This window comes from Polypterus senegalus, chromosome 2 (genome assembly GCF_016835505.1).
Source record: "Polypterus senegalus isolate Bchr_013 chromosome 2, ASM1683550v1, whole genome shotgun sequence".
Lineage (NCBI taxonomy): Eukaryota > Metazoa > Chordata > Cladistia > Polypteriformes > Polypteridae > Polypterus > Polypterus senegalus.
This window is the reverse complement of record NC_053155.1, coordinates 301770318-301794776: the sequence shown is the minus strand read 5'-3', so window position 1 is coordinate 301794776 and position 24459 is coordinate 301770318. Positions and strand designations below refer to the sequence as shown.

At 38.2% G+C, this 24459-nt stretch overlaps 1 protein-coding gene across 2 annotated transcripts in view; it reads right to left on the bottom strand.

Moving 5' to 3' along the window:
* fndc3a (fibronectin type III domain containing 3A) overlaps positions 1–24459 on the bottom strand; it is a 378322-nt gene that overhangs the window by 29692 nt on the left and 324171 nt on the right. For both annotated transcript variants that reach the window (XM_039745857.1, XM_039745858.1), the window contains 6 exons: positions 18802–18920; positions 13592–13697; positions 13309–13484; positions 3122–3235; positions 2846–2995; positions 2345–2628 (listed from right to left, as the gene is read on the bottom strand). In XM_039745857.1, the coding sequence (XP_039601791.1) occupies positions 2345–2628; positions 2846–2995; positions 3122–3235; positions 13309–13484; positions 13592–13697; positions 18802–18920 (949 nt within the window). The remainder of the gene's footprint in view (positions 1–2344; positions 2629–2845; positions 2996–3121; positions 3236–13308; positions 13485–13591; positions 13698–18801; positions 18921–24459) is intronic.

Sequence of the window (24459 nt, the reverse complement as noted above, 5' to 3'; positions counted from 1 at the left end):
CTGAAAATGCGATTCATTGAAACTCCCACGTGCAACATTTCCAAAGCATCCGGCATGGGAAAAGTATTGCAGAAATGCAAACTTATTGTTTGGGAGCAATGTACAATGGCGCACAAAAAAATCGCTCGAGGCTCTTGATCAATCATTGCAAGATTTGCATGGAAACATCACACCATTTGGGAACGCATTAATATTGCTTGCATTTCAGGCAAACATTACCTGTAAATCCTCGATCGACACCAGCGGACGATATAATTGCTTGCCTGAAATACTCTACTTTGTGGCAACACGCAAAGACGTTAAAATTAACTACAAATATGCGTGTCCAGCTGCAAAACGATTGATCAGCTGAGATATTCTCACATCAATTGCTGGAAATTGGGAACGGACAGGTGCCGGTTGATCTGACCTCAGGATGAATTTCATTGCCTTCATAATTTATGCAATTTAGTGACGTCAAAAGAAGAATTGATTGAAAAAGTATTTCCCAATATTCAAACCAATTATAAGAATCACGATTGGCTGAGTGAACGAGCTATTCTTGCGACCAAGAGCAAAGACGTCTATGAACTTAACAATATTATTCAGTCTAACATTCAAAGCGAAGCAGTCACATACAAGTCCATCGACACTGTTGTGGAAGCAGATGAAGCGGTTAATTATCCAACAGTATTTTTGAATTCACTCGATCTGCCAGGCATGCCACCGCATGTACTGCAATTGAAAATCGGCGTCCCAATTATCATGTTGCGAAATATCAACCAGCCAATGCTTTGCAATGGCACACGGTTTGCAGTAAAAAAATTAATCAGCAACGTCGTAGAAGCAACAATCTTGACAGGACCTTTTAAAGGTGAAGATGTCCTTATTCCTCGCAATCCTATGATTCCAACAAATATGTCATTTCAATTTAAGAGATTGCAATTCCCAATTCGATTGGTGTTTGCAATCACTATCAACAAAGCTCAGGGCCAATCTTTAGAATTGTGTGGTTTGGATCTAGACACGAATTGCTTCTCACATGGACAATTATATGTTGCGTGTTCTAGAGTCGGCAAACCAGACAATCTCTATATCTGCACACACAATGGAAAAACAAAAAATATTGTATACCCACAAGCATTATGAAATTAAACATATTAGAAACGTGCGCTTTCTCTTTTCATTCTTTTCCATTTAACCAGACTGAGCCACAGCAACGCGTGGCCGGGTACAGCTCGTGTGTGTATATATATATATATATATATATATATATATATATATATATATAATTAAAATTTTTAATCAAAGACAATCACAATAATAAAATTATTGTTGTTGGTGGTTCCTGTTTGCAGTTTGCGGCTCGACAGCCAGCAGAAATGCACGGTGGGCTGGCTGCCTGGCTGTCTTTGTGAGACAGGTGCATACGGGTGGCAGTAGCAGTGAGACACAATATGGTTTGTACCTCCTGTCAGCGTAAGGGTCTGTCCTTCCAGGCGAACGTTGCCATTGGTACATCAGCTACACGAAGGTGTTCAGCACCAAGATCAGCTGGAAACTGATCGGCTGATGCAGGTACCTCAATTTGGTTTTCAATCTACATCTCCAGATCATTTGCATCAAAATCGGACTCCATCAAATCAGAGTCTGATTCAGCGATAATATGAAAAAAGCCATTCACGGATTATTTTGCTTTGAGAATTCACTTTGGTGTCATTTCAGAAGCTGTTTGCTCTTCGCTACTCATGCACGTGCAGGGAATCGAGGTCAAATCAACAAAGATAACTTTCCTTCTAGCAAAAGCATATAGAAAAATGCTGTAACAAGATCACTGATCTCTATCAATCGCTAGTGAGACTGGGGCTTTCAAAATAATAATAATAATAAAAACTGTGTTAACGCGCAATAAAACAATTGTCAATGTTAATTAAGTACTGCGTTAATGCGATAACGCGTTAATATATGTACGTGAGTGTATGTATATACACACACGCATTTTTTAATTCATTCATTTTTACATTTCACAATACATTTATTCATTTTCAGATTTATCTATTTAATGTTGTCTGAAATATTTCCCCATAAAATAAGTGTCAATCAGCATTCAATTTTTTTAACATTACACTGCTCAAAATAGCCTGTCTTTTTCATGTTTATAAAATGCAAACCTGTAAAATGTATCTTTATGGCACCATGTGAAAATGTACTAAAGAATTGATTTTCTTACATTCATAAAGCATTATTACGCAAAAATACCAACTAATGTCTAATCAATTAAAACACACTTTAGCCACTTAATTTTCAAGCATGCTTGTGAGACTGGATAATGCACAATTAATGTAGTTCCTAACATTCATCTCACCTGTATGTAGTGTCTGGCTGAAGATTCTCAAGCAGATGACTGGTGGTTCTCCCTACCATAACAGGCTGCCTCTCGCCAAAATCAATGCTGTAGGATGTAATTTCAGAGCCGTGGTCACAGGGCTGCTCCCACTTCAGAGCCAAGCATGTAGATGGACAGTACTGTGGAATGTCAACTTCATTTTCACTTAAGACATGAAGAGAACTCACAGCTGCTGGGACGGAGGATGGCGTCATACACACTGTAACTTCACTGAAAGTGCCAGCACCAGCGATATTAACTGCCTGTTTATGTAAATATAAAGAAAACAAACAATTCTAATATTTTAATTTAAGATGTTAATATAAAATGGGCATTGAAATTCAGAAAATTTAAAAAATATATAAAACATCACAATTTCTATTGTATTCTATTTTTAGACTCATGTAATATGTCTACAAAATACAGCATAACTGAAAAGGTATGAAATTACAAAAATGACGATGGTTTCCTTAATCGTACCTGCACTCTACAGAAGTAATTGGTTGCTGGTAAAAGACCTTTCATCTCATGGGTCAGCCCTGGTCCAGTATAGCATATCTGCATAACTCCTTCGGCGGCTCCCCATTCTAATCGATACTCGGTAATGTTAGCACCATTGCTAGCAGGTGGCTGCATTCAATAAGCAAATACAAAAATGTACATATGTAGTAAGTAAAGAGTTTCATCTCATCTTTAATTAGAAACATCAAGCACCAAAGAAAAAAAAAGACAGAATTCCCAAATGAGGCTTCTTACCTCCCAGTTTAATATTGCACATGTAGGAGACTTGCACACAACACTTGGTGGTTTGCACGGGTCTGGTGGCCCAGGAGCTGTAGTGAATTCACATTTCTCAGAAAATGTCCCAAACTAAAACAATGATAAAGGATTGTTGTGAAGACTCACTCATTATTTTAGAAAGCATCTTCTGTAATGAACACAAAAGGCAGCTTATAAAGTACAATTTGTATTTTTGTAAAAAATAATAAACTTGCTACAAATATGATGTAAACACATATGAGGTAAACACAAATTAGATATTTTGAAAAATATGAAAAGCTGAGTTTGGGAATTTTTTACATGTTAATTTCTGAAAACTGAATGTAATGTTTTAAAAATAACAATTTTCAATACATTTTCAACTAATTACAATTAATTACTATGGGATTGAAGTCCGATTAACTGCTAAGAAAGCCCTTCTCTGTCTGCTCCAAAATCATTTTATCCCAACTGCCAAAGGAACCATTAGTCCAAGTGTGGCATAAGGCCTTCCTGAGGCACTTCAGATAAGATTACTGCATCCCGACTGAAGGAGAAATTTCATCATTGGCAGCAGCAGAGAAAGATATAAATAGCTTTCATTGACTAGATAATGACCTTTGACTCCATTAATCTGAAAGCGCTCTAGAATATCTTGTTCAGGCTCAGATGGCCAACCAAATTACTCTCAATCTTGAGACTGCTACATAGACAAATGACTGTGACACTCCTTTTCAAATCACTGAGAAAAAATATTCTATTTTCACCACTTACTGCCCTGATTCAGATCTCCAACCATTCTGCTTATGGTGCCAAAATTTAATTTCTATATCAAGTCAAATATCAATGCTAGTAAACTGTGTCTGGTGATGCCATTTCTGGGTGGCATCAAATCTAAATTCAGACTCTTTTCTGAGTAGATCCGAGCTAGTGGAGCAAGCTGCTCTCTATGAGATTCCCTCTATATGTTTCAGAAGTGTTTGAAGAATCTCGTGTTTTGTGAAACTCTAATTGATAATGGCGCTGGTTTTTGTAACTATCAAAAGAGTAACTACAGTAGTCTATTGTAGTTCTATCTGGTTTAGAGCTCTTCACTTGTAATGATCAGTTTTTCAACATTGTCTTGTTGCACCTGTTCCTAAACAGTCCCCCAGACTGATGTTTACTTGGTTATGTTTGTAAGTTGCTTTGCATAAAAGTGTCTAGTAAGCAAATGAATGTAAAAGAAAATGTAATGTAATGTTGACAGAAATTTCTTAAAAGCCACTGCATCTGAAAGCCTGGTATCTGTCTTGCAAGACCTCAAGTCCTCAACCCCAGCTCAGCTGAAGGCAGAGAATGCAAGCTGGCCAGAGAGAGCAGTTCAGAAACACCCTCAGTGCTACCCTTACTAAAGATCACCAGCATGGGGGCTCAATTTTACAGAATGTCCACTATGGCATTGATTGACACTGATGTTGTCTCTGAGAACAGCAACAGAAAGAGAAGAAGGATTTGCAAGGATGGCTTAAAAAAAAAAAAACTACTCTACCAACACAATGTGTATTAATAAATCATTTGTATCTGTCACAGTACAGTATTAGTGTTATAAATGCTATGTGCAGGATAATGTGCACACCTCAGTTTTTCTTCAAATGTGATCAGTTTGAATGCAATGAATAACCTAAAATGGTCTTTCTTAATGCTTCTTAATGTTTCATGAAATCAAGGCACAGAACAAATAAACAATGGCAAATAAAAACACCAGGAATCATTAAGTGTACACACTTTTTTCACAGTTTTGATTCATCAAATCAGCCACCTTTTGCTGATACAACAGCCAAACTGTGGTAATTCTTGTGATTCAGAATGCCAGTCACTCTCTCTGTCACAAAGTCTGCCTCCAGCAAAAGAATCCCAGATCATCACACTTCCTCCTCCATGTTTGACAGTTGGTGTCACACATTAAAGGACCATCTTTTCAACTACTGGATGACATACAAACAGAACTGAAGATTTCAAATTTTGATTCATCGGTCCATAAGACTTTTGTCCAGTCTGTAGTAGTCCACAGCTGACATTTCAAGGCCCTGATTTGTCCTTTAAGGAATGGCTTTCTTACTGGTACTTGCAGGGCGGCACGGTGGTGCAGTGGTAGCGCTGCTGCCTCGCAGTTAGGAGACCCGGGTTCACTTCCCGGGTCCTCCCTGCGTGGAGTTGCATGTTCTCCCGTGTCTGCGTGGGTTTCCTCCGGGCGCTCCGGTTTCCTCCCACAATCCAAAGACATGCAGGTTAGGTGGATTGGCGATTCTAAATTGGCCCTAGTGTGTGCTTGGTGTGTGGGTGTGTTTGTGTGTGTCCTGCGGTGGGTTGGCACCCTGCCCGGGATTGGTTCCTGCCTTGTGCCCGGATTGGCTCCGGCAGACCCCCGTGACCCTATTCGGATTCAGCGGGTTAGGAAATGGATGGATTACTGGTACTTGCCTTGTCAAACCTGCAGCACAAAGTCATCTCTACACAATAGAAACTGAGACTTGCTTTTTTGACCTGCACTGTTAAGCTGTTGTGCTGTGAGGTGCCTGTGATCATACAAGATGGTGAACCTCAGAAACGTGTCTTCTGATTGGCTCTGACTTTGGGTCTGCCAGATCTCTTCCTATCAGAGCTTCTTCCACTTTCCAATTGACTTTGGATTGTGTAGGACACCACTGTACTCACTGATGCTTTAATTATTTTTGCAATTTCTCTAAATTAAAGGCCTACAGTTTTAAAGGTAATAATGCTCTGTTTTGTTTCACTTGTTAATTGCCGTTTTCTTGCCATTATCACTGGAATATTGTCCAAGCAGTACTTCTGAGAGTGTAGTAACACAATCTGTTTCAAATCTGCTTTAAAGACAGACAGTGGGGTTTTAAGTAATCAACAGAAGTTGGGACACCTGTGCAAATTGTTTGGTTCAACTTGCAAGGATTAATTTACTTCAACTGCTGAAGACCTTCTGTAGGTTGTAACCTATTAGTTGTTTCATGAGGAAAACCCATTTGTAATATTCAGAAATTTCCTTTTTTCAGTTTTTGCTTAACTAAACTTCAAACTTAAACCTCTAGCACTTACCTTTTCATTATTTTAGACCATTCACTGCATTCAAACTGGTTACATTTGAAGAAAAACAGAGGTTGTAAAACGTTTGACTGGTAGTGTACAAAATGTAAAAAAACAGAAAACACTTTCAACAATACCTAATGATAATTTAAAAAAAATCACAGTTTGCCAGAGTAGAATCACTATATGTGTTCAATCACAGGAGCAGGGAACAAATAAAAATAGAAGGGCCGCACCATTTGATTTGAGTGACTACATCTACATCTTTACAACTCCTGCTTACTTTTGCTATAAGAAAATGTGTGCAGGATGAAAAGATAAGCCATACCAAAAGCACACTATATTAACATTAAAACATATCTAAACAATTGCTTAGCTTAATAACTTCATTTATTAAACACCGACTGGAATATCTGAACTTAGAAAATGTAGGTTCCTGTCTAGTCTTAGTCTTATTTCTTAGCTGATTTTGAACTCTACATGTTGGACCAGGCGAATTAAAGGACAGAAGTGCCATCTAGTGGTCATTTCTCAAGAACTGAAGGCTTAAAGAGAAATTCCTGATTTTTGATATATCATCTCATTGTTAACACTGAAGCTAGTGTTGATAGCACTCTTCAACATTTTGTGTTGTCTACTGCTTATAGAAAAGCATGGTCTTCAATATGCTGAATTTACCCTCCACTCTCTACAAAAATCTACATGATAATAAAAGCCATGTTACATAGCTGAAAACATAAATGCAGCTGCATTAGCTTATTAATTAAAGTAGTAGCATGATTTTTTTCCCTCAAAAACATTCCTCCAGCACTAAAAAACTGTAGTAAAAACTTGTGAATGTTAACATTCTAAAACATTAAAAATAACAAAATATCAAGGTGCGACTTCTGGTGTATATATGTCAAGGTGCCCGTTTGGTTTCATTTTAGGTATCTTCTTCTTACCTATTTTGTAAACCAATAGTAAAAGAGGTTACTTTGTTCGGAATAAGAAAGAAACAAACTATAGGTGTTATGATGGACCAGTGTTCATAATACAACAGAATACAATATAATTTATTTTTTATATAGCTCAAAATCACCCAAGGAGTGCCACATTGGGCTTCAACAGGTCCTGTTTTTGACAGACTACCAGCCTTAACTCTATAAGAAAACATGAAAAAAACTCCCAAAAAATAACCTTGTAGGAAAAAATGCAAGAAATCTTGGGAAAGGCAATTAAGAGAGAGACCTTTCCAAGTAATGTAGGTTGGTTGTGCAGTGGGTGTCAAAAAAATGGGGTTAATACAATACACAGAACAAAACACAAATAATCCTCAGTACAATACAACAGTAATAGTACAAGTAGAGAACAAAATGCAAGAGTAGATGATATCACACAATAGGATTCAGATTTGTTCAGAGTCCTGGAGACCTTAGCCAATAAGGTGCCTCCCCTTAATTGGCCATTCCACAGATGAGTAGGCCCTGGGTCAACCAATTTGATGCAAGAACCCAACTACCTAATGATTTCAGTGCTCCTCTATAGTAGGCGGTCTTCTGATTCAGGGATGTGCAGTCAGGGGAGGCAGGTGAGGCCATCATGAAAAGTAAAAAACTAATAATGATAACATAAAATACATTTGTCCACTGGTCCGTGCTATAAATTTGTTTTCTGTATCATTCCAATAATTGTGATCAGTTTTATAGCCATAATCGCTGAATTGGCGCATTTCCTGTTCAAATACAGGGGAGAAATGCGAGGTGTGGCAGCGATAAGCCTCACCTCGGACTGCGCTCTCCCTCACATACTGGGTTGATGCATACAATTGGCACATGCCTTTTGCTTTCTTTCTGTATGTCACCAATATAATGTTTGCATACATGTTTATTATACACCCTGACTTTCCACAGTCCGGCTAATATCTTTAATGAATGTATGTGACATTAGCAAAGTCTTAGAAGTAATTCTCAGAAGTAATTTTGAAATTTATAAATAAAAATTGAGGGGTTTCTGAAACTGAATTTGTGTGGAGTATTAGAATGAAATGTTAAATATCTGAGTGAATGCTTTGTTTTTTTGATATATTTTCTTCAGTATTATCCATTGTTCCTTTTCCTAATCCATGTATCAAATCATGACAGGATGCTATTAGTCAATAGCTCAATCAACCTTTTATCAAATCAAAAAGAGACAAAGAGCTTCACTGACCTAGCAGTGTTTCCAAAATTAGTTCAAATTCCCTTTCAAAAAACCGCTGTAGTACAGTACAACATTAAAGAATATGGTACTGTATTATTGATTTACTCCAATCCAGCTCTAAATTTTCAAAACTTCAGACAAAAGACAGCATTACAAAAGCCTGATTTGCTAGTTTTGACTTTTATACACTGACAGCCAGTGACGTCCCTTCCTGACATTTGTGCAACTTTCTTATTTTTCTTAAAATCTTCACTGTGTGTAGAGCAGTGGTTCCCAATGTTTCCTATGCCTCAGACCCCTTGAAAATGTTTGATTTAATTTACACCCCCTACAAAAGTGACATCACATTTGAAGATGAAGAAGTCAAATTGCTTATTTCGAACCAATTACAGTATTATGGGTGATCAAAGAACTCAAAAAATAAACTTTAACTCTGCAAAAAAGTTAAATGTACCTTTATAAATTCTCAATAACTTTGTAAATGAGTCCACAGTGAAGTTTAGACATTCGATGGACGATTGTAGGGCATTGCAGCATCCCAGGAAGCATGAAGCACTGTGACAAAATGACACAAGATCAACAATCGAGGGGTTTGGGGGATTGGAGACCCTTGTGAAGCAAAGGGTGCTGGTGCTCTGCTAAGCAATGAAACGCAGTGCACGAGTTTTGTCCCCTGACAACCCCTGCACTGCAGTTCAAAAACAGATACGCTGCACAGTTCAAATTTCTGCTCTACAGTCAGGACTGCCAGCAGGAGAGATGGGCTGAGTGTAAGCAGCAAGAACTACATCCAATTTAGTTCCTCTTATCCTCCTCAGCAAAAAATGTCAATCAAACCTCAAAATCAGTAACGTTTCATGATTAGGGCTTGTGCAGAAATCAATATTAGACCTCACCCTTCTCTATGTATCATTGCAAGGTCCAAATTTGATTCTCTTCAAAAAAAGTCATTTGCCTTTATGAACGTTCCGCTGCAGCAAGGAACCTGCAAGAATGCAAATTTCTGCATGTTTATTCACTGGTGACAATCTTGCACTCAGTGCTTGACTCTTTTCAAATTACAGAACAGGAGCACCAACTAATAAATTACATACACATGATGGCACACTGCAAGACAAGAATGACACCACGACAAAATCAGACAACACACCTCACTCAATTTTGGCGATGTCACACTCACTAAAATATCATTTTGCACCCCATTGTTGGGAACCTCTGGTGTAGAGGGAAAAAAGAAAGCAAAACAGTCTGATTTCCCAGAGGACACTGTACTTTCATTAAACTGGGAGTGTCAGAATTGGTTACTAGAGGGCTGCAATGGCTGGAGGTTTTCATTTTAATTATTTAGTATTATTAAAGTGCTTGCAATTAAAAAATGGATAAAAAAAGACAATCACCAGCTGCTTCACTCTCATTTGCACCTGTCTGTTTTCATTATAAAGTACTGGTTTTAATAAAGCATTTTCAAAATAAATTAAAAGAGAAAAAAGTAAGAGGCAGGATCTGTACCAATCTACATTTTAACGAAACTCAAAGAAAGTAATTTTAGAGACTCAAAGTAAGAACTGCGGTCATATTTATCAAGACTTCTCAGAGTACGATAACGATCTTAACTCACTCAAAAAACTCAGACTTGGTCCTATTCTTAGAAGTAGGTTGTAAAAACATTTGATCACTTTTCCATATTTAAGAAACTAATTCAAACTTGACAAGGACTAAGGAGAGCTTGTGAGCTGTTCTAACTCACTAGAATTTGCCAGAAGATGTCATTCATGCAAGTAAGTTCCCAAGAAAGGCCAAATGTTTTAGAAACACTGGACAACTATGAACTCATATAAAGATTTTGATTTGACATAGATAGAATCTCTATATATAATCTTCATTTGGATCTTGATCTTTGTTTGTTCGCGAATGAATTAGAAGAAGAAGCACTAGACCGCTAAAACATAGGCATTGCATTAAGAATCTCCTCCAGACTTACACTACTGAAGACTGTAGTACTCCAGTCACACCTCAAAACACAGACATTCAAACTAAACAAATTGTTGTGCTTTAAATTAACTAAAGAGATCTTCATTTAGATCTTGATATTTGTTTGCCCGCGAATTCCACGCATGCGTAGACCACCTTCCAGTTTAGTACGCTGTTGTTACTCACAGATGTCAACAATGTGCCGGAATAACGAAAGGGGTGGTGGACAGTGTTACGCTGGTTAGCTCCTGAGGCCTGGTTAGATAATGAGATTGCCGAAGATAAAAGGTATGTGCCTACGTAACATATGAATGAAAGAAAGACAGTGGGTAAAATGAATGACAACGTAACAGCACGTTCCAGAAATTATTATTGTTACGTTGTAGCCGGCGAGTGCTGCGCGTCTCACAGTTGTACCGTGGCTTGCTCACGTCAGTGAAATGATCCCTATTTATGCTTTAAAGAGCCTGGATACCTATGTGCCCCCCTTTTATAACCATTGCTCCATGTATATTGCCTTACTCCTTGGATTGCCAAAAAGCATCCTGCGAGATTGGAGAAAGGTTGAGAAGAGATCGTGAGAGGAAACGATAGCGTCGTGAAAATGAGACGGACTGTGAACGGACAGAAGCAGAAATGCTCCCACATCACCACATAATTACTATCAAATCAATATCCAAGGGTTTGCTTTTGTAATTTTGTTTCCCTTATAAAAAATCATAATGCTGTGCGACGAAGGACCCAGTTCACGACTGGCAGCCACGTTTAAACAGGGAGCCCTACACAGACAACTTTAACACGCGCAACGTAGTTGGGCGCACATGGCTAGTTACAGTATATTCATAATCTTCTACATTATGTAATCGCTCCATCTACACAGAGGATGGCCATGTGACATCAGTTGAAATTAAAGTGTTGGTAACATTACATGTAAAATGCAGTTTTGCTATAGCAATGATTTTGGTATGTCACAATTGTAGCACGGTTGGCGTGAAATTGTGATGTCATTCATTCTCAAAAGTGAACTCACACACCTGGTTGAAAGTGGGTGCATTTTAGAAATAAGTCTTATATGCCACTCTAAGGTAGGACAAATTCATATCCCAGTGCGACTTTTAGTACATTTTCTAGGAGTAATTTTGAGATACCTGATAAATATAGGCCCTGACTACTGATTAAGAAACCAAATGGATTTATACCATGCATGCTGCAACTACAACTCCACCAGAGCTGAGTTTGGGAGGAGATGGAAGTCTGTGGTGGTGCTTTTTTTTAAGAAATAGCTTTAGGCTTCATGGGTGTAAGTGCGGTCCAGGGATGTTTAATGGAAAGATTAGGGCGCAAGTGTGAGGGTCTTAATTAGGACTCCACTTCCATAGAGGTATAAAGCAAGAACATGCACGAAGGATAGAGAGGATAGAGGATAGAAAAACTGAAGAACAAGCGAGGTAGAATCGGGTATGTGAGCCAGCTGGTCAGAGGACCCAAGAGGGAACAGCGCTCCAGGGTGGTTCGTCCCCCGCTGAAAGTTTGGAGGAGTGGGGACAATTGTGATGTGCCCTCCCTGGGATCTTACAGATGCTGGAAAAAGGTAAGAGAGGTCCAGCCCTGATCATCCCGGCAGAGGCCAAGGAGGTAGACAGGTCAAGAGCTGGACAGAAAAGCCACAGCTGCTGGAATCTCCAGCCAGCTGCAAGACCCAATCAGTGAGCTGGAGGGACAGAAGGAGGAAGACGTGCTGGGCTGCCAAGTTGGTAAAGAAAAGAAATTGAATGCAATGTTTACATGGTAGTATTCAGGGAGTTTAGTTTACTTATTGAGACATTTTATCCTCCATTTCAGCACTTGTTTATATTTTACAATTTATTGATTTAAAGAAGGTTGCACTGCACTTTATTTATGAACACTGTAGGAATAATTTATAGCAATAAAAGCAATTTTCACCTTACTCTTTTTATTCTGCATCCTCATTGCACAAATGATAGATATATTGATGATCCTCTGTTCAAGAGAGACATGGCAGAAACAGCCAAACCAGACTGTAATAAACACCTTTGCTTTAAATGTGTGAAAGAGCAAATCCGTGGCACCTTTCTGTCTTGTTATTTTTTATGATTTTCTTGAGCACTGTTAACTTACACTTAAATGTTATGATGTGAAAAAGATGTTATCTTGAGTAAAAGTGTGACTAATTGTCTATTAGACAGCACAGTTTCAATTAAACATTTATGATACTTTGAAGTTAGATTGGATGACGACTCTGGACTGTATCAATACGAGCAAGTGTGGATCTGAGCATGATCGTGTCTTAAAATGAAAGGCACACCTGTTAGGACATATACACAACAACTACAAAGAAATAACTTCAAACTGAAATATAACAAACATATAAATTTATTACAGTGGTTCTCAAACTTTACGGCCTCTGGACCCAGCCAGTTTTACCGATTTATGTTCATTGATGGCCCAATCAGGATATCAAAGATTGGAGATAGAGGTTCCCTCTTTGAGAAATGGGCATGATTTAAAAGAGCATCATGCACATAAACTGGGTAAACGGTGTGTGTGGTTTATAGTGTAAGCAAGTTAGATGCTGAACTGCCTGATTTGTAGGTTTATTTATTTTACAAGCTTATAACCAAAAGACAACGGCTCGCGATCAACCCAGGAGTTGAGAAACACTGCTTTAAGGTCTAATTCTGCTATGGCTGCTCATATGTAATTTTCAATAAATGTCCTCCTTCCATTTTTTCACTGGCCTGACTGCACACTCTTGATTGTTACCTTCTTGATGATCGAAAAGCTTTACTCTTGCTTGAGCTCTTTGCCGTGTTCATACATGTTTACAAACCCCCTTTAGGCAGCTACAGTGATAGTCAGGATTACAGCGTGTTTATGTTAACCCTTAATTTAATATACCAAGTGGAAAAATAACAACTTTGATTTCTTACTCCAGCTTTGTTGGCTGCCCGCAGTCTGAAGACATATGTTTTCCCAGGTAGGAGATTGGGTACTGTACATTCCAGTTCAGATCCCAGATAAACTTCACGAAACTCTTCTGTCTGAGCTGGGGAAAATTCAACACTATAGCTGGTGGCAACAGCGCCACCATCAACCTGAGGAGCACCTATATAAGAAAAACAGACCAAGGAAATGATGGCATGTTTAAGATCATTATTAAGTCATTAATATCATAATAGCTCCATGTTGTATACTACTGTATACTGTTCTTACCCCAGCGTAACTGCAGTTCTCTTGCCTTAGGCTTACCCATAAGCCTGGGAGGCTGAGGTGATCCAGGAGGAAGCACAGCTGTCTGAACAACTAATGTTTCTGAAAGCTTTAAATAAAAGATTAGTAAGAGTTCGTTAACCATCTTTCAAGTTACTGAATGTCAAATATTACTGTAGCTTAGATACAAAGTTGTTCAAAATGTAATGTGGTACTCGAAGCTATAGTACTAATGTGTACTGTTATACAGTTCTATTCTTTGCTAATGCACTTTCAAATATATTGCATTTTCCACATATCCGTATCTGAAATGGCCATTTTTTGAACGTTTAAATTCATGTTAAATGTTACAATCTTACAGACCCACTATAGGTACCATCATTGCTATTAAAAAGTTTAAGTAAAGCTCTATTTAGACAGGATTATTTTTACACCAACAGGCAGTGTAAAGTAATTATTACCGGAGGACCCGTGCAAATTTTAAGTCTAATTCGGACAGGATTAGTCTGACATCAGGAGTTGGGAGTAAATTCACTATTACCAGAGGACCTTGGTAATTTTAGTCCCCTCCGAATTGCTCAAATGATGAAATTTTACTGACATGTCGACTGCACAGTACTAGTTTAATAATGGTAATTTTTATAGTCTTTTAATATAAGGTAAAGGGCTTTGTATTCTTTACTGAGACAAGTACAGTTGTAAAAGGTTTCTGAAATAAGTGATTTGAAATGGACTAAGATTACAAAGGTCCTCTGGAAAAAATGACTTCACTCTCATGTCAAATTGTAAAAGTAATCCCATCCAAATAGGGCTTAAAACAGTGTTTCAAAGTTGTTGGACAGTCTTTGCATCATATGATGTGAACAGAAATACCAAAAGGCCAAAACAAAGAAACAATTATATCACATCCGAATGATAATAACACCATCATACTTAAAAGTGTGTAATCTGCTACTAAGGTAAGAAGCAGGGTTGGTTTTCTCTCACACATCTTTTTTAATGATTGGTGAAAATATTTCTATCTTGGACATTTTGTGTTGCAGTCGAACCTCAAGTGGTCAGTGCAACGTAACAGTTGGGACACAGGAACATTTTTCCTTGATTCACCCCTCTGCTCCACAGTTTATAATTACAAATCAAACAGGATTAAAGTGCACATTGCATACTTTCATTAAATGGTATTTGCATACGTTTTGGTTACACCATGTAGAAATGACAACACTTTTTTACACAAGGTCCTCCCATTTCAGGCCATCCTAATATTTGGGAGTGTTTGTGAATACTGAGGGTTGTTTCATTGCTTCATAAGATACCTCAGCTTGCTTCTACACTTTGGAGTCTACAGATGCCAATGTAAGTCAAAGAAACCAGCATGAGACTGGAAACCAAAGATAAATCGATTAAAGACAGAGGTAAACCTTAAGATGACCTAAACCAACTGTCTAGAATATCATTAAGAAGAAAGAAGGAACTGGTGAGCTCAGTAAGCACAAAGGGACTGGTAGGCCAAGGAAGACCTCCACTGCTGATGACAGATGAATCCTCACTATGGTCAAGAAAAAGCACCAAATGCCTGTCTGACAGATCAGAAACAGTCTACAGGTGGCCGATGTGTGTGTGTCAGAGACAACTATCAGCAGAAGACTTCATGAACAGAAATACAGAAGACACACTGCAAGATGCAAACCACTAGTTAGCCACAAAAACAGAATGTCTAGATTACAGTTTGTGAGAAAGGATTTAAAAGAGCCTGCAGAATTCTGGAAAAATGTCTTATGGACAGACGAGACAAAGACGAATCTGAATCAGTGTGATGGCAAGAACAAAGAGTGGAGGTGAAAAGCAACTGACCAAGATCAAAGCAGACCACCTCATCTGTTAAACATGGGGGGGATTGTTATGGCTTGGGCATGTATGGCTGCCAGAAGCACTGGCACACTTCCCTTCAGTGATGGAACTGCTGATGGTAGCTGCACAACGAATTCTAAGGTCTACAGAAACATCTGATCTGCTCAAGTACCAGTAAATTCTTCCAAAGTCAATGAATGGAGCTTCATCCAAATCCAAACAAATACTGCGATAAGGAATGTCAGGAGTTTTCCAAAGCTAAAAAACGGAGAATTCTTTAATGGCCAAGTCAGTCACCAGATTTAAATCCAATTAAGCAGGCTTTCCATAAACTGAAGAGAAAACTTAAGGGGAAATTCCTCTAAAACAAGCAGGAGATAAAGATGGCTGCATCAGAGGCTTGGCAGAGCATCACCAGAGAAGATCCTCAGTACCTGGTGATGTTTATGAATGACAGACTTGAAGGATGGGTTTAGTATACCGACGATTGTACTATGCCACAAATATTATTGTGCCCTGAAATGGGGGCACTGTGTAGAAAAAGTGTTGTAATATCGACATGCTGTGACCAAAATATATGCAAATACCTTTAAATGAAAGTCTGCAATGAGCACTTTAATCCCAACTGAATTGTTTGATTTGTAATTTTAAACCTTTAGAGCAGAGGGGTAAACCAAGGAGAAATGTGTCTTTGTTCCAAACATTATGGAGGGCCCTGTATGCAGAGAGTGGAAGCTGCAGCTTTGGTCTATTGGTAGTCTTTCTGATGGCCTTTCTGCTTGCTGGGTCGAAAAATATACATAACTGGGCTGAACTTTACACTGTCTTTAGGGCACCACATCTTCTTAAGAATGGTGTGCTGGGTTATATGCAATGATTTAGAAATTCTTGTGTCTGCCATTCCTGATTACACAGGTCTGTTTGCGGTTAGTTATGCATTACGCAACCAAGCAACTGAAAGAAAGTCAACAAGAACTGATGAATTTATGAAGAGCTAATTAGAACCCTTCAAATAATGTCAGGTGCAGGCATACTATCTGTATATGATTTGGAATTTGCCTCTTTAATGTGTTTATAATATCCCTTAAACAGATTGAGCACATATAAAAGAATGAACAGTTTAGAGTACTTATTTTTAAATAGATTTTTTTAAATATTATTAAATCAGTTTTTCATTGAAATATTATTCCTCACAAGATCCTATTAATGGCAATGAAAGTTTGACATGGCTTGTCTTGATTTAATCTCTTATGTGAAGCACAGCGGAATCTTCAATAAGGACTTGCAGACTTTGAAGGCCATGGCATTGTGCCATCTATCAATAAAAGTTACTTTTTGACTTTTTGGGGGTTTGAGGCAGGTTTGTTAGTTTGTATAGTAGTTAGAGAAACGGCTGAACAAAATGCACTGAAAATGAAAGCATAATGCATAGAACTAAAGCGTTATAATTTTGTGGGACGGGAACTACAGGAAAATTATATATATATATATATATATATATATAAAAATAAAAATATATATACAGCAATCCCTCGCTATATCGCGCTTCGACTTTCGGCGCTTCACTCTATCGCGGATTTTAAATGTAAGCATATCTAAATCTATATCACGGATTTTTCGCTGGTTCGCGGATTTCTGCGGACAATGTGTCTTTTAATTTATGCTACACGCTTCCTCAGTTTGTTTGCCCAGTTGATTTCATACAAGAGACGCTATTGGCGGATGGCTTAGAAGCTACCCATTCAGAGCATGTATTACATATTAACTAAAACTCCTCAATGATATAAGATGTGCTTCCTGCACGGTGCTTGATTGTTTGCTTTTCTCTGTCTCTCTCACCATCTCTGACTTTCTCTGCGCCTGACGGAGGGGATGTGAGCAGAGGGGCTGTTTGCACAGAGGCTGTTTGCCTAGGATACGGACGCTCCTCTACAAAATGCCACTTTCTCGCGGTGCTTCGGCATTCTTAAAAGCACGTATTGATTTTTTGATTGTTTGCTTTACTCTCGCGCGCTCTCTCTCTCTGACATTCTCTGCTCCTGACGCCGCTCCTTTGAAGAGAAGATATGTTTGCATTCTTTTAATTGTGAGAAAGAACTGTCATCTCTGTCTTGTCATGGAGCAGTTTAAACTTTTGACTAAAGGGTGTTATTTCATGTCTAGAGGGCTCTAATAATGTTAACAGTGTGGGAGAGTTTATAAGGGCTTAAAATATATAAAAATAACCATACAAACATATGGTTTCTACTTCGCGGATTTTCATCTATCGCGGGGGGTTCTGGAACACAACCCCCGCAATCAAGGAGGGATTACTGTACACACACATACCGTATATACTAGCATTTAAGTTCTCCCGCGGATAAGTCGGGGCTTGATTTTACCGTATAATTTCTGGTATTTTATAATGTCGGTTATATAAGTCAAATGTGGAAAACATGCGCTATTTTTCCATGAAATGACAATATGCTAACACCCACCTGAGAGAGTAACCACAGAGCACACTGGCTTTTTTTATTTGTATGTATTGTATCTATGTGACCACACGGTAATATCCAAACTATCCCAAACCGACGTTTGCACTGTTTAGTGTTTTTGTATCTCACACCCTCATACACCTTTATCGTAAGAGCATTTACAATGGAGCGTTCGATCAGAAGAAAATATGAAGCTGGTTTTAAATTAAAGATTGTTGAAGGGGCGAAAGAAAATGGTAACTGCGCTGCTGCAACAAAATTTGATGTGTCTGAGAAACTGATGTGAGATTGGAGGAAGCAAGAAGGTGTAAAACAAAAAAAAAAAAATGTAAATGTCATATTTTTAAAATTTAAGTGTTGTATTTTTGAATGTGTGTATAAGTGTGAGTCTGATTTTATGATCGATTTCTCAGGTTTCAAGACCTGACTTATGCACAAGCATATACGGTATATATAGTATATGTCAATTTATTTAAGTGGATATCCAATGAAATAAACAACTTCACTTCTGCTTATCTTATGGAAACTAGCTGGCTAAATGGACATTTCCCTGCAGCCCAAGCTTTCTCTGAAGTAGTTACCTACTTGCACTGTCTGTACAACTTTTAACAACTCTACATTCTATTTGTAAAAAACAGTTTTAGATTGTATAAGTCATGAGAGCAGGCAGGGGAAGGCAGACACAAGATGTATGTGCTTCACACAAGCATGGGCACTTTTGAATTTTGTTTAGATGTCTTCTACTAGTGAAAATTATTAAAATGAGACGCAGCAACAAAAAGTAAAACAGTAATCATCTATGGCACTCTCAGTCAAAACTAGCCACTAGAAAACAGTGGTGTTTCTATATTGCATTAAAAAAACCCATAAAAAAAACACAAGAAATATTACCGGGCTCTGTCCTCCTTCACTAAGGCAATAAACTCGAGACTTGTATATACAGCCGGGCTTCAGTCGCTCACAGACATGCTCGGTGGCAGATCCACTGTATACCAGTTCCCACATGTTTCCTAAAAAGAAAAAGAAAAAGATGGAAAAATTGTCTTAACAGATGCTAGAAATACTGTAATCAAACAGCAGGCATTATCTCAGCAGTGGCACATCTCAATTTGTCATTACATTAAGTAGCTCAGCTTCGTAGACCTAGAATATTTCATTGAAAAACACTGATTGATCAATTGGGAAACACTGCCAAAGGAAGCATTTCTTAGTCCTGCAGTTTTAGAAAAATGCTTCACTTCCAAAAATGAATGGCATTGTGAGCACCTTATATAACAAACTATAATACAATGTATTATGTATTAAATAAACATGCTAAAGTTAGTGTAAATAGTTACTTCACTCTGCAATGACAACAGGTCAACAAAACGACTATATACAAATATTTCCTTTTGTGTCAGTGACCTTTCATGTTTCTGCAAAACGCTGGAGAAAAGAAAAGGTTGTCACTTACATATAACTTTACAATGTGTCACCAAAAGTGTTTCCTGGCAAAAATGAAACACCAGTTTTGTTTTTGTTTTTAAATTGACAAAGTTGTCATTTTCAAGCGACTACTTATGCCCATGTTGCAGCAACCTCTTCTGGTGTCTGACTGGCCTGCAGTGAATGGAATGCCTGACTCCCCTTTATTAATGGTAACCCTTTCAGATTCATACAGGTAACACAGACTCCCCCCTCATTAATTGAATTAGTTTTAGAAAAAGGAGTGAATGAGGAAAACCTTGAATTTGCTGCTTTTAATAATATGCAGGTAGAATTACTCGTTTGATGTCAGTTCTGTATTACTACTTTGATTCGTTTGTTCCTCTTAACTGTCTTTACGTAAATTCTTTCATGTTTGCCCTTCAGCAAAGCACTTCTATTCATTAATAAAGCAATGACTCATAGGCTTATCTCATTTCACTGTGGAAGAGGTTAGACTATGTTTCATGGTTCAGTACTTTATATTCCTTGTGTAAAAATATTTCCAAAACAACAACAACCTTTGTTTATATAGCACATTTACAAGATGTCAAAGAGAAAGACACAAGAAAACAAAAAACAAGATTAGGCAAGAATTATAGTGAATAATTAAAAAAGAAAAAAAAATCTATACAATCTTAAAAAAACTGATTTATAATTAGTAGAATGGTTGTATCCTTATATACAGTTATATGAAAAAGTTTGGGAACCCCTCTTAATTTTTTGGATTTTTGATTATCATTGGCTGAGCTTTCAAAGTAGCAACTTCCTTTTAATGTATGACATGCTTTATGGAAACAGAAGTATTTCAGCAGTGACATTAAGTTTATTGGATTAACAGAAAATATGCAGTATGCATCATAACAAAATTAGACAGGTGCATAAATTTGGGCACCCCAACAGAGATATTACATCAGTACTTAGTTGAGCCTCCTTTTGCAAATATAACAGCCTCTAGACACCTCCTATAGCCTTTGATGAGTGTCTGGATTCTGGATGGAGGTATTTTTGACCATTCTACCATAGAAAATCTCTCCAGTTCAGTTAAATTTGATGGCTGCCGAGCATGGACAGACTGCTTCAAAGCATCCCACAGATTTGTGACTGATGCTTGAACATTATCCTGAAGAATTTGTTGATAGTGGGTTGAATTCATCTGACCCTCAACTTTAACAAGGGCCTCAGTCCCTCAACTAGCCACACGGCCCCAAAGCATGATGGAACCTCCACCAAATTTGACAGTAGGTAGCAGGTGTTTTTCTTGGAATGCGGTGTTGTTCTTCCACCATGCAAAGCGCTTTTTGTTATGACCAAATAACTCAATTTGTGTCTCATCAGTCCAAAGCACTTTGTTCCAAAATGAATCTGGCTTGTCTAAATGAGCGTTTGCATACAACAAGTGACTCTGTTTGTGGCGTGAGTGCAGAAAGGGCTTCTTTCTCATCACCCTGCTATACAGATGTTCTTTGTGCAAATTGTGCTGAATTGTAGAACGATGTACCGATACAATATCTGCAGCAAGATGTTCTTGCAGGTCTTTGGAGGTGATCTGTGGGTTGTCTGTAACCATTCTCACAATCCTGCGCATATGCTGCTCCTGTATTTTTCTTGGCCTGCCAGACCTGCTAGGTTTAACAGCAACTGTGCCTGTGGCCTTCCATTCACTGATTACATTCCTTACAATTGAAACTGACAGCTTAAACCTCTGAGATCGCTTTTTGTAGTCTTCCCCTAAACCATGAGACTCAACAATCTTTGTTTTCAGATCTTTTGAGAGTTGCTTTGAGGATCCCATGCTGTCACTCTTCAGAGGGGAGTCAAAGGGAAGCACAACTTGCAATTGACCACCTTAAATACCTTTTACCACTCATGATTGGACACACCTGTCTATGAAGTTCAAGGCTTAACAAGCTAATCCAACCAATTTGGTGCTGCAAGTAATCAGTATTGAGCAGTGACAGGCATTGAAATCAGCAAAATGACAAGGGGACCCACATTTTTGCACAGCCAGTTTTTCAGATTTGATTTGATTTAGAATTAGAACAATCTAGACGAGAACAGGCCATTCAGCCCAACAAAGCTCGCCAGTCCTATCCACTTGCTTCCTCCAAGAAAACATCAAGTCGAGTTTTGAAAGTCCCTAACGTCTTACTGTCTACCACACTACTTGGTAACTTATTCCAAGTGTCTATCGTTCTTTGTGTAAAGAAAAACTTCCTAATGTTTGTGCGAAATTTACCCTTAACAAGTTTCCAACTGTGTCCCCGTGTTCTTGATGAGCTCATTTTAAAATACAAGTCTCGATCCACTGTACTAATTCCCTTCATAATTTTAAACACTTCAATCATGTCACCTCTTAATCTTCTTTTGCTTAAACTGTAAAGGCCCAGCTCTTTTAATCTTTCCTCATAATTCAACCCCTGTAGACCTGGAATCAGCCTAGTCGCTCTTCTCTGGACCTTTTCTAGTGCTGCTATGTCCTTTTTGTAGCCTGGAGACCAAAACTGCACACAGTACTCAAGATGAGGCCTCACCAGTGCATTATAAAGGTTGAGCATAACCTCCTTGGACTTGTACTCCACAGATCGTGCTATATAACCTAACATTCTGTTAGCCTTCTTAATGGCTTCTGAACACTGTTTGGAAGTTGATAGCTTGGAGTCCACTATGACTCCTAAATCCTTCTCATAAGGTGTACTCTCGATTTTTCGACCGCCCATTGTGTATTCAAACCTAATATTTTTACTTCCTATGTGTAATACTTTACATTTACTGACATTAAATTTCATCTGCCACAAATCTGCCCAAGCCTGTATGCTATCCAAGTCCTTCTGTAATGATATAACATTCCAAATTATCTGCTAATCCACCTATCTTGGTATCATCTGCAAACTTAACCAGCTTGTTACTTATATTCCTATCTAAATCATTTATATATATTAAAAATAGCAGCGGCCCTAGCACTGACCCCTGTGGAACACCACTCTTAACATCAGCCAGTTCTGATGAGGTTCCTCGCACCATCACCCTCTGCTTCCTGTGTCTGAGCCAATTCTGCACCCATCTAAAAACATCACCCTGAACTCCCACTTCTTTTAACTTGATGCCCAACCTCTCATGTGGCACCTTATCAAATGCTTTCTGAAAGTCCAGATAAATAATATCATAAGCTCCACTTTGATCGTATCCTTTTGTTGCCTCCTCATAGAATTCCAACATGTTAGTAAAACACGCCCTCCCCTTCTGAACCCATGCTGACTGTTCAGAATAACTCCTGTCCTTGTCATGTGTTGCTCAATCTTATCCTTAATAATTCCTTCCATTAATTTTCCTGTGATGCTTGTTAAGCTTACTGGCCTATAGTTGCTTGGATCTGCCCTGTCACCCTTTTTATATAATGGGATGATATTTGCCATTTTCCAGTCCTTTGGAATCTCTCCAGTGCACAGTGACTTCCTAAAAATATGTGTCAAGGGTTTATATATGTACTCACTAGCCTCCTTAAGAACACGAGGATAAATATTATCTGGGCCTGGTGATTTGTTTGATTTCATCTTATTTAATCTGAGCAGCACTTCTCCCTCTACAATTTCCAAATCCCTCAGTACCTCCTTAGTAGTTGTGTTTACCTCTGGCAGGTTATCCACTTGCTCACTTGTAAACACCTCAGAAAAATGTAAGTTTAGGGCATCTGCTATTTCATTGTCTGTATCTTTTAATTCCCTTTATTATTCCTGATGAACTTGACCTCCTCCTTAACTGTTCTTTTACTACTAAAATACTGAAAGAATCTCTTGGGGTCTTCTTTCGCCTTATCTGCTATATTCCTCTCCAACTGTCTTTTAGCCTCTCTGATATCCTTCTTAATGGTTGCCCTCATTTTCTCATACGCTCTACGGTTCTCTTTGCAGTCATTAGTCTTATATGCCTTATACAGCAGTTTTTTCCTTTGCAACTTCTTTTTAAATCTTTATTAATCCATGCTCCTCGACTGGAGATTTTTTAGTTTCCTATTACTTCCAAATTTAGGTATGTATCTGTCCTGCATTACATGTAAAACATTTTTCTAAAACCTGTTCCACTGCTCCTCGACTGTCTCCACATTTAAAAGCTTATCCCAGTCTATCCTACTTAGACTTTTTCTGTCCTTCCTAAAAATGTGTATCCCTCTATGTTATTTAGCCAGGTTTCCGTTATTGCTATAATATCATAATTGTGCTCTGCTACATACAACTCCAACTCACTTACCTTATTTTTGATACTTCTAGCATTAAGGCAAGCTATTTTTAATGTGTTAATCCTTCTATCTTTACGTGTTTGCTTAAAATTTACATTACTATGCATTTTTATTTCTACACCATTGTTTGTTCTTCCCTGTATAGATCTAAATCTGGCCTGTCCTAAACTCCCTGCCCCCATTCCCTAGTCTTGGGCCTTCTTTGTCGCACCTTCCTCTTTATGATGCGCCAAATGTTCTCTATAGGTATTTAATTTCATACAACTAAATACTGCTTCACTAAAAATCTTTGTTCAGAAAACACCCCAGTATTCAGATGTTCCTTAGGAAATGAAAGACATACCACTGTTATCTTTTTTTGTTGAAAGGAGAGTAAATTATTATGCAGGCTGAGAGGGGTTCCCAAACTTTTTCATATGACTGTACATGTCAGTCTCCAAGGTCGAGTCCAGTGATAAAAACAAAAAGAAAAAAAAAAACAAACTAACTCTGCAGGGCTTCAAAGGCCAAAAGACCACCCAGCCCCCACTGGGCATTTAACCTAACATAAATGTGCGTAAGTCATTCCTCATTCACCCTTGTCACACTAATTATCTACACTAATAAAAGGCAAAGCCCTCACTGACTCACTCACTCATCACTAATTCTCCAACTTCCAGTGTAGGTAGAAGGCTGAAATTTGGCAGGCTTATTCCTTACAGCTTCCTTACAAAAGTTAAGCAGGTTTCATTTAGAAATTGTACACGTAACAGTCATAACGGTCGACAACATCCGCCATGTTGAACTTTCTTATTTATGGTCCCATCTTCACGAAATTTGGTAGGCGGCTTCCCTGCGCTAACCAAAAC